The following is a 12,263-nucleotide window of genomic DNA, read 5'->3' on the forward strand; positions in this document are numbered from 1 at the left end:
GATATGAGATAGATGATAGATAGATAGATAGATAGATAGATAGATAGATAGATAGATAGATAGATAGATAGATAGATAGATAGATAGATAGATAGATAGATAGATAGATAGATAGATAGATAGATAGATATGAGATAGATGATAGATAGATAGATAGATAGATAGATAGATAGATAGATAGATAGATAGATAGATAGATAGATAGATAGATAGATAGATAGATAGATATGAGATAGATAGATAGATAGATAGATAGATAGATAGATAGATAGATAGATAGATAGATAGATATGAGATAGATAGATAGATAGATAGATAGATAGATGATAGATAGATAGATAGATAGATAGATAGATAGATAGATAGATATGACATAGATAGATAGATAGATAGATAGATAGATAGATAGATAGATAGATAGATAGATAGATAGATAGATAGATATTAGATAGATAAATAGATAGATAGATAGATAGATAGATAGATAGATAGATAGATAGATAGATAGATAGATAGATAGATATGAGATAGATAGATAGATAGATAGATAGATAGATAGATAGATAGATAGATAGATAGATAGATATGAGATAGATAGATAGATAGATAGATAGATAGATAGATAGATAGATAGATAGATAGATAGATAGATAGATAGATAGATAGATAGATAGATATGAGATAGATGATAGATAGATAGATAGATAGATAGATAGATAGATAGATAGATAGATATGAGATAGATGATAGATAGATAGATAGATAGATAGATAGATAGATAGATAGATAGATAGATAGATAGATAGATAGATAGATAGATAGATAGATAGATAGATAGATAGATAGATATGAGATAGATAGATAGATAGATAGATAGATAGATAGATAGATAGATAGATAGATAGATAGATAGATAGATAGATAGATAGATAGATAGATAGATATGAGATAGATAGATAGATAGATAGATAGATAGATAGATAGATAGATAGATAGATAGATAGATAGATAGATAGATAGATAGATAGATAGATGATAGATAGATAGATAGATAGATAGATAGATAGATAGATAGATAGATATGACATAGATAGATAGATAGATAGATAGATAGATAGATAGATAGATAGATAGATAGATAGATAGATAGATAGATAGATAGATACATAGATAGATGATAGATAGATAGATAGATAGATAGATAGATAGATAGATAGATAGATAGATAGATAGATAGATAGATAGATAGATAGATAGATAGATATGAGATAGATAGATAGATAGATAGATAGATAGATAGATAGATAGATAGATAGATAGATAGATAGATAGATAGATAGATAGATAGATAGATAGATAGATAGATAGATAGATAGATAGATAGATCTATGTCCCAGTGAGCAGCACCGGGCTGGCTGAGGCAGTGACTCTCCGTAGGTTATAAGTCTCAGTCTCTCTCTCTCTCTCTCTCTCTGTCTCTCTCTCCCTCCGTCTGGAGATGACGGGCCAGTCCAGGTAAATGGGGAGGGGCATGGTCTACCCCTCTCGCCGACCCTCTCCCTGTGATTGGTTGAAGGAATATTGAGTGAAGGAAAGCCCAGCGGCCCCGCCTCCCTGGCAATGTCTTGCAGCCGTACTAAAACTTGAAGCATTTATTCCACTGGGATACTGCAGGGAAGTAGAGCGGGCACAGAGTGTGCAGTCCCCATCATCATCATCATCATCCTCCTCCTCCGTCCACAGCTCCAGCAGCCACCATGGCTGGGATTATTGTACACTGCATCTTGTCTTCTCTGTTCTTTGGCCTCAGTTGTGCAGTTACGGGATCTAGGATCTATCCAGCCAGTGAAGGTAAGACTGGGATCACTGCCGATCACTACTACTGCAGCTACTGCTACTCCGCGGATCCTCTGGGCTTGGTATATGCACGGAGCTCTCGGGTCAGGGCTCTGGAATGGTGGTGACCCTAATATTAGACAGAGGTGGATTTATGGAGATCTACTGGATCCAACTACGGAAGTTTCCTCGTGGATGAGGTGTGCAGCACAAGGACGAAGTTTCACTGTGATGTTGCCGGTGGATGGAATAGAAGTTGGATGTGGATCTGATCTGGATCATCACTCCTGGGGTCCTGTGTATAGTGTCTGCACTCCGCAATAGACTTGACAGCTCTGCACGGGGTATATGTGCAGCACCATACTACTAGGCTGCCCGGTGTATATCTGGGTTACTATATATATATGTATATGTGTGTATATATATATATATATATATATATATATATATATATATATTACTAAACTGCATAGACTATATGTGGATTAACACATAAATATGCGGATTACTAGATTGCTAGGCTGCACGGTGTGTATGCGGATTACTAGATGTTTGGACGAGTGTATATGTGGATTGATGCACTTTATAAATGGAAAACTAGATGTACATTATCAGATTACTAGTATATTTATTCACATAATTCGATACCTACATGTGTATTATTTGATCTATATGTGGAATACTGGATTACTAGGGGGTATGACGTGTATGCAGAACTCTGAATAAATATGTTGGAATGTAGATATAATGTGTGTGTATGATATGAGATGTATATGTGGATTATTAGCCTGTATTATTTAATATGGATTATTGCATGTATATGTGGATTATTAGATTCAAAATATTGTGGTAAAGCTATATTGTCTGTGTATATATAGATGTATATAAAGAATAATATATGTATATGTGGATTATCGGATGTATATTTGGAATACTAGAGTTTAAGTATGTCTGTAGAATACTAGGATGTATGATGTATCTATGGATTATTAGGTTACTATGATGTTTGTATGGATTATTAGGTTACTATGATGTTTGTATGGATTATTAGGTTACTAGGATGTATGATGAATATTTAGATTACTAGGATGTATGATGTGTATTTGTTTACTAGATTACTAGGATGACTGATGTGTATGGATTACTAGAAAGTATGATATATATATATATATATATATATATATATACACACGGATTACTAGATTACTAGGATGAGTAATGTGAATATGGATTACTAGTTTATTAGGGTGAATGATGTATATATGGATTACCAGATTAATATAATATGTAGAATAGGAGATATGTCTGTGAGACACTAGATGTATATGCTGATATGAGAATCTGGTAGGAGCTGTGTACTGCACATAGTGTTGTGTGTGCTGCAGGGCTGCGATACCCGGGCACACAGAGTGCTCACCTTGGCACCTGAGGGTATAGTGCGCTCATTGGGGTGCCAGCTCCCGCTATTATCCCCGCACCGGACGCGCAACCTGTTAGTAGATGTGGATTCGCGGAGCCACACTATGTGTACTGGCCACCAAGGATGGACTCTGGAATCTGCAGATTCGTGGGATATTCTAGGGAATATAGCTTTATATTGGGGTGTATGGAAGGACATATAGCTTTATATTAGGGTGTATGGAAGGACATATAGCTTTATATTAGGGTGTATGGAAGGACATATAGCTTTATATTGGGGTGTATGGAAGGAGATATAGCTTTATATTAGGGTGTATGGAAGGGCATATAGCTTTATATTAGGTTGTATGGAAGGGTATATAGCTTTATATTGGGGTGTATGGAAGGGTATATAGCTTTATATTGGGGTGTATGGAAGGACATATAGCTTTATATTGGGGTGTATGGAAGGACATAAAGCTTTATATTAGGTTGTATGGAAGGACATATAGCTTTATATTGGGGTGTGTGGAAGGACATATGGCTTTTTATTAGGTTGTATGGAGGGGCATATAGCTTTATATTGGGGTGTATGGAAGGACATATAGCTTTATATTTGGGTGTATGGAAGGACATATAGCTTTATATTGGGGTGTATGGAAGGACATATAGCTTTATATTGGGGTGTATGGAAGGACATATAGCTTTATATTGGGGTGTATGGAAGGACATATAGCTTTATATTGGGGTGTATGGAAGGACATATAGCTTTATATTGGGGTGTATGGACGGACATATAGCTTTATATTGGGGTGTATGGAAGGACATATAGCTTTATATTGGGGTGTATGGAAGGACATATAGCTTTATATTTGGGTGTATGGAAGGACATATAGCTTTATATTGGGGTGTATGGAAGGACATATAGCTTTATATTGGGGTGTATGGAAGGACATATAGCTTTATATTGGGGTGTATGGAAGGACATATAGCTTTATATTGGGGTGTATGGAAGGACATATAGCTTTATATTGGGGTGTATGGACGGACATATAGCTTTATATTGGGGTGTATGGAAGGACATATAGCTTTATATTGGGGTGTATGGAAGGACATATAGCTTTATATTAGGGTGTATGTAAGCACATACAGTAGAGCTATTTATTTGGCTATATCACAAAGTATTATCTTGATATTGGGTTGCATATAGCTGTGTGCTGGGTTGTATCTAAGGGTATATAGCTGTGTGCTGGGTTGTATCTAAGGGTATATAGCTGTGTGCTGGGTTGTATCTAAGTGCTGTAGTTTTGCACTGGGTTGTATCTAAGGACATATAACTTTATGCTGGGATTTATCTAACTGCTTATAGCTTTGTGCTGGGTTGTATCTAAGGGCATAATTCTTAGTGCTGGGTTATCTAAGGGCATAAAGCTTTATGCTGGGATGTATCTAAGGGCAAATAGCTTTGTGCTGGGGTGTATCTAAGAACATATAGCTTTGTTCTGGGATGTATCTAAAGCTATATAGATTTGTGCTGGGATAGGGCATAAAGCTTGGTACTTTGTTGTATCTAAGGGCATATAGCTTTGTACTGAGGTGTATCTAATCGTATGTAGCATTGTACTGGTGTGTATCTAAGTACACTTAGCAGTGCATTATACCTTCTTTCGTAGAAATATCATCTGTGCATGGTCTATCTATCTATCTATCTATCTATCTATCTATCTATCTATCTATCTATCTATCTATCTATCTATCTATCTATCTATCTATCTATCTATCTATCTATCTATCATCTATCTATCTATCTATCTATCTATCTATCTATCTATCTATCTATCTATCTATCTATCTATCTATCTATCTATCTATCTATCTATCTATCTATCTATCTATCATCTATATTATATGGTGTGTGCCTTTTTTTAAGATGCAGAGCTTTATGCCCATGGTAAACTTGGCAGCCATAAAGTTGCACTGGAGGCGGTGGTGTGAATGCTGGTCACGTCTGCCTTTCTCTTTCCCCTTATTCCCTCTTTTTGTATAAAATGAGACCCATTGTTCTCTTTGTATCTCCCATCTACCTTAAAGGAATCCAGATGAATGTAGATTTCAGGGCTGCCGAGTAAGTGCGGGATCGGGGGGATATTTTCCTGAAAATAGAGACATTGGGATTTGGTATCAATTGTAGAAGAAAACTGGAGAATTATTATCCATGAGTCACATTACTGCCTCGATGGCAGAGGGGACTTCACCCGTGTGTGTGAACTTATATATGTATTGAAAATGTATATGTATCCTGATGCATATACAGTATGTGCATGTATATATATATGATACAGAAATCTTTAAAGGTAATTAAACACAAGAAATATGAGATACTGTATTACAGTAATGCAGATACATAATCTATGGGTCCCACCATATGGCCTATAACGAATGAGTTCCTCTACAATGTATTAACAAAGGAATTTGTTTAACCTTTTATATATATAAATATATATATATATTGTTTCTGTATTCAGACATATATGTTTATAACAACAGTGCATTTTGTATATAAAATAAGAATGATTTCATTATTGTCTCAATGCAATTCTCTGTCATATTCTGAGATGGAGCACATAGACTATTGTCACATATTCCAGCATGGATTTCATAGACTATTGTGAACCAGTTCTGTATAGTATCCCAAGATGGAGCCCTTAGACTATTGTGAATCATTCTTTATTGCACATGTCGCTTACAAGTATCCACGCTCTTCTCTTTTCAGTTACCCTCTTGGATTCCAGGTCTGTACAGGGAGAACTTGGCTGGATAGCTAGTCCTTTAGAAGGAGGGGTAAGTTCTTGATTTTGTACAATTAATAGAAGATAATGGGATGATTGACCCTTTGTGATTCACAGAGGCTCATTTTGGGCTGATTATACAGAGTGGCCTATTACCTCTGCAGTCCTCCATATCAGTTACCCTTTCTGGGCCTGTAACTTTATATTTTAGTTGGTTAACTGTCGCCGACAAATTATTATTTTTTTTGTGTGTTTTTTTTGTGAAAACTAAGATTGTGCTGGATCACTTACCAATAATAGGCAACATAATATAGTTATCAGGGGTGAAGAATTTCTTTTATGGTATTTTATATTTGTGTAAATTCATCGAATAGAGATAGAAGTTATAATGTTTTTGGATTTGTCAATAAGATTGCTATTCTAATTTGTATTATTTTTCCTGGTAGTAAACCCTAAAATACCTCCGAGGACTCTGTACGTGAATTGTTACAACCACTAGGGCATACATTACGCATACGAGGTGTGAATGTTAAATAGATTCATTTACATAAGATATCCATATCAAGGGAATATAGGTATTCTGCATATAGGGAACTAACCATCCCTATATCTGACCTGCTCTACCTCTGGATTCTCTAGTTGATGTAATGGTCGGAGCAGATGTCGGCAGCAGAGGATCCAGGGGGACGGACAGGCAGCTGGCATCATGTCCAGCTTATATTTGCTTCTTGATTGTTGCAGTAGACGGTTTGCTTCACATTTCTTTAGCCTATGGGGCTTTGTTCCGAGAAACAGCCTGTCCCTTTCCCACACAAGCCATGTAAGGTGTAAGAGTTTGGGGAGACCGAATCACATGCATGTCAAGGTTTGGTGCCGTCCATCTGATGATTTTTCAGTATGACCTTGAGGAACATCATCATTTATCTACTGAGGCTTCTAACAATGTAACATAATGCTGCGGAATATGCAGTAAACTGTAACTTTGTTCTATGGACCAATGATGTCTTAAATGGGTGACATAGGTTGGTCCACTTTTCTTGCACTATATTAGCCCTTCGCCTCATCATCATTTGGCCCCATCAATTGTTCAGGATCGTATTTTGCATAGACCTGGACATCTTTTTCTGAGTAAGGCCTATTTTATATAGTCAAAAAATAAATTGCCTTTTTTATTTCTGTTTATTTTTATACACCAGAATTTTATTGCAGCTCTTTGCCATACATTCCAGCCCCAGAAATGTATTAGAAATAGACATATAATCTTGACAGTCACCTATAACCTGACATGATATGAATGTCTTGCAGTATTGGTAATATGGAGACTGGCAGGGCTACAGTAATAGTTAAGTGATGCTGATTTCAGTTGCCACTCTCCTGTCTCCCTGTGGATATGACAGTTTCCTCCAAACCTTGCATACGTATGTAGGTTATTTTTATACTGCTAGTAAAAAATTTAATAGTACATGGACAGTCAGAAATCCTCTGTAGGTGGTAGCATTTGTTCTTTCTCAATATTCACTTAGGTTCTCTGCTGAAAAAAAGAATAATACTTTATTCTGAAATTGAGGTTTTCTTAAATAAAATATATTTTGATAAACAGTTTAGTCGATGGCTTATAACAGAGGCTCACTTTTTTTGAAAGGGGACACAATTTAGGTTGCAAAGGTTAATTTTTGAATACTGGGCTTGACATCTGACTAGATAGTAAATATTTTTTGTATAATATATATATATATATATATATATATATATATATATATATATATATATATATATATATATATATATATTTGTTCATTTGTTAAATATAATTTCTCACTGTCAGCAACATGCACTTTATTTTCTGTGACCAACAGGAGGCGCTAGACAAGAGTACTGTGGTTTAATATAATAAATTATTCTGTGCTAAGGAAAAATATGTGTAAGAAAAGAGTTTCTAATGATTGATTTCATTGCAGTGGGAAGAGGTTAGCATTATGGATGAGAAGAACACACCTATCAGAACCTATCAAGTCTGCAATGTAATGGAACCAAGCCAGAACAACTGGTTAAGGACTGACTGGATCCCCCGAAGTGGGGCACAAAGAGTGTATGTTGAGATTAAGTTCACTTTAAGGGACTGTAACAGCTTGCCTGGAGTGATGGGCACTTGCAAAGAGACCTTCAATTTGTACTACTATGAATCCAACAATGATAAGGAACGTTATATCCGTGAAACACAGTATGTTAAAATTGACACAATTGCAGCAGACGAAAGCTTCACTCAGGTGGACATTGGAGACAGAATTATGAAACTCAACACTGAGGTCAGAGATGTAGGTCCACTTAGCATGGAGGGCTTCTACCTTGCTTTCCAGGACGTGGGAGCATGCATTGCTCTTGTATCTGTTCGTGTTTTTTACAAGAAATGTCCATTGACTGTGCGAAACCTGGCCCAGTTTCCTGACACCATTACAGGGTCTGATACCTCTTCACTGGTGGAAGTTCGGGGTTCCTGTGTCAATAACTCCGAAGAGAAAGAAGTGCCTAAGATGTACTGTGGAGCTGATGGAGAGTGGCTGGTGCCTATTGGGAACTGCCTATGTAATGCTGGGTATGAAGAGCGCAATGGAGGGTGTCAAGGTAAGAAACCCAACTATATGTTTCCATCTGGTGTTAAATTGTGTAATTGAATCTGACATAAGACGAATAGAAACAAGTCATTAATTAGCCGATCCCCTGGGATGGCTGTTGACAGAAGGGTTGTACTCACAGGGCCAAGAGGTCCAGGTGGCAAGGGCTGGCATGGAAGGTAGAATGAACACATGGCATGGCAGAAGGCAGGGAGACGTATTCAAGATCTGGCTGAGTACATATGACTATGAATTAATCATTTTTATATCCAAAAACTACTTAAGAAGGCTGGATGAGTTAAATTCCAACCATCACTACCTGGGGTAATTTTACTAACACATACAGTTATGCATTCTAGATAGTGGATATATGTGAAGCATTTAAAGCACTCACCCAGGCCACAAAACTGAGATTAACCCAGTATTTTATTTACTGGTTTCTATTAGGTAAGAAAATGTGTGCATAGCAAATAATGTCACTTGTAAATATTCTGTTTGCATTTTGTGTGTGGAACCCTTGTCTTCTGTTCAATGTATCTGTATCTTGACCTCACGACTTTGGAATACAATCTTACAAAACGACTTATTTTTGACATTTAATATTTGAGTGGGTCAAGAGAACAATCTACTTATTTATTGCTTATTCTCTTCAGTAACGTTGGATACATTGTGTGTGGCGCATTGGTTGGCAATACAGTGTCTAGTTTGCGGTTTTAGGTTATCTGACGATATTTAAAAATATATATATAATGCTTGACACAGGAATAATTCTTTCCTTTGGCAAAGACATTGGTCTGCTAGTGGAATGGTGTTTTCTAAGAAGCAACAGGTTGCCCATGATCTGTTTAATTGAAAGGACTGTGAACTGCTTTTAAGTCTTGCCACCCTTTTGTGTCCCAGAGTGCCATAATCCCTGCACAGGTCCTCAGCAAATTACTCAGGGTTCAATTCTCTTGTAAAGCATTTATGGCACCAGTCCTAAATGGATCCATGCCTCAAACCCTTTGTCAGATTAGGAGAAGATGATTAGTAGGCCAAATAAAAACGGGTAAGTCCATGTAAACTCACACACAGATGTATAATATAGATGCGCATAGATACATTCTCTGTACCCATGACTTTATGTATCTCATTTTGTATGGCCTTGTGGCCTGAGCTTCGCTGGTAACGTTTCGTTTGATGGTTGCAGCATCTGGCATGCCGGACACCATTTGTCCGGCTTTGTATCATATCCCTGCCAACATACTCACTCCATGATGTCAAGGCACTGTGCCTGATATTAAATTATCGGCATTCATTCAACCTCTTGGGATTTCCCTCTTCAATGTCCAGTTTTGTCATAGATCTTATACAGATGAAAGCTATGGACGTACATTTCGAGAAAATGAATTGTCTCAGTGAGAGCATAAGAAAGCTACACCAGCCTGGAGGTTGTGACCCCTGCTAGCAGGTTGTTCCTTCACTGTCCATAGGAGGTTGGACACAAGCAGAGCGAACACAAGAAGGAGGTCCTGCGGTCATTCAATCCCTCATCTATCTTCTTCTTGTCATTCCCTGGCCACAACCAAAGATTGATTAAGATCTTCAGTTGGACAAAGGCCCGCAGGCTCTCAGTGGACAAGGGTCAGGGCTAGAGAATCTCCAACCTGAAGGCCTTTAAAGGTTACCTCGTTGGTTTAGGGGCATCAGAAACACATTGATCTCAGGTCAAGTAGTCAAATACAAGCTCTCGTGTCTACAATTACCTGATCAGAAAGATAGCATTTTATTCTGCTGATGGCCAGAAGCTATTCATATATAAAGTATATATTTAATAGATACATTTATAATCTGATAGGAGCAAAAATGTAAAGGTCCTTGTAAATGATATCTTGATATCTGGCAAGTAGCGATCTTATCAGTGGTGTTTAGTGAAAGCGATGACACATTATGATAGAATACACTATTATTGAGGGCATTGCACTGAGATAAGTATCACAACATGAAAGCAACATGATGAAACACTTGGCCTCTATCCTTGTATATTTGTTTTTCTAAGAGGTGTATTTGATCCTTATATACATTTACTTTAGAGGTAGTAAACTATATATGAGAGACATTTTCTTCAATCCGCCAATGATACATCTTATTTTCCATAAAATAAATACCAAATAAATACCCATTCTAAAGGCTTCAGCATTATTAAATTGTAGTAGGGACATTGCTGCGTAACTAACAACCATTTTCAATGGAGCAGCAGGTGAATAATATTCAACTTTGCAAACAATAATTTACCTAACTACATGTTGATATCATGAATATTCATGAGTATCATCTCCCATACCAAATACTGTCTAGGAAACCATTTCTATGTGTATCTTCTTTGCTTTTGTGTCTTCTGTCCTTCTGAATGGAGATTGTCAGCTATCTGTAGAGCTTCTCCCATTCTGTTGCATGGCATGGTTTCCCATTTACATATTGCATATGATTCTTTGTACATATTGAACATTGCTTTATCTGGCCACCAAGGAAATAAACATAATTTTACAAGGATTGGGGCCTAAACCTCCTACCTATTGAGGGCCTGGCGGATAGTGATCAAATCATATGCCGTTCACAAGTTCAGAAGGGAGAAGTGTTTAGAAGCAAACGTCTTTTTAAATCTGTCTCTCACCCACCTCCTGCGAGATTTTTCTGGGGGGTCTACAATAGTCTCTCCCCAGTGTCCCCTCTTTATATTTAGTTTTACACTGCAGCGAGCCCTTTGGTATGGGAGATTTTGCATTGGGAGGTTTGTGAGGGCTTGAATTTATTCACTTTTTTATTAAGGGTCTAATCACAGGATAAACAGTAATTAGGACACAAACCGGCTCGCTGAGCCGATCTAAATTTTTTTATTCCTATCAGCATGAAGTCTTAGCAGTGTGTTTCAAAGCAGTTTGTTGGTTGACACTTGGGTAGAAGGAGGGTTAATTCCATGAGGCCATGGTTGGATTTTATGGCCTATACAGGGCCTGAGAGAGAATTAACCCTGGATGCATATTTCTTGCTCCTAGGCTCAATAAACTCTAATATTTCGATGAAACCTAGTGAAGTATCACAATGACGTCATCAAACCAGTTCATTTAGTCTGTGTACAATACAACACTTCTCTTTTGAGAATATGATAAAATCATTAATGGTAGAAGTTTTTTTTTACTTCTAATTTTGGATTTCAGGTCTACAATGACACACACGGTTGGCTCCAACTGTTGGAAATCATTGCCACCATGTATGCAAATAAAAGCAATATAAGTTAATAGGTTGTAACCAAAGTTAACAGACATTTGAATAGTCTAAGATTTTCCAGCAGTGTACTTTGCCACGGCAGTGACCCTCATCTGTAAGTCCCTAAAAAAAACATTCAGACTTGTTGCCCAAAAAAATAAAAAATGATCCTCCACAATTGTATTAGTGGGTGGTGCTGCTAACATAATGAATTTTCCAACATATTTTCCTGTAGAGGGAAAAACTGAGCCGAGTGTTACGCTCCAGGAATTACGAAGGGTGAGTTCTATTACTGGCTTTCAGCAGTATTGCTTTGTGGCTGTTTTAGAAGGGATTTTCCAATGTCCCATGAGTGCACCCGAGCCCAGTCCACCCCTCCTTG

At 37.1% G+C, this 12,263-nt stretch overlaps 1 protein-coding gene across 2 annotated transcripts in view; it reads left to right on the forward strand.

Annotated features, from left to right (window-relative positions):
* Window positions 1–1,643: 1,643 nt before the first annotated feature.
* The window catches only part of EPHA4 (EPH receptor A4), a 48,902-nt gene continuing 38,282 nt past the window's right edge, over window positions 1,644–12,263 (forward strand). For both annotated transcript variants that reach the window (XM_075861424.1, XM_075861425.1), the window contains exons 1-3: window positions 1,644–1,851; window positions 6,008–6,075; window positions 7,982–8,645. In XM_075861424.1, coding sequence (XP_075717539.1) covers window positions 1,758–1,851; window positions 6,008–6,075; window positions 7,982–8,645 — 826 coding nt within the window. In that variant the 5' untranslated portion in view covers window positions 1,644–1,757. The remainder of the gene's footprint in view (window positions 1,852–6,007; window positions 6,076–7,981; window positions 8,646–12,263) is intronic.

Source organism: Rhinoderma darwinii, chromosome 4, assembly GCF_050947455.1.
Source record: "Rhinoderma darwinii isolate aRhiDar2 chromosome 4, aRhiDar2.hap1, whole genome shotgun sequence".
In the NCBI taxonomy this organism is placed as follows: Eukaryota; Metazoa; Chordata; class Amphibia; order Anura; family Rhinodermatidae; genus Rhinoderma; species Rhinoderma darwinii.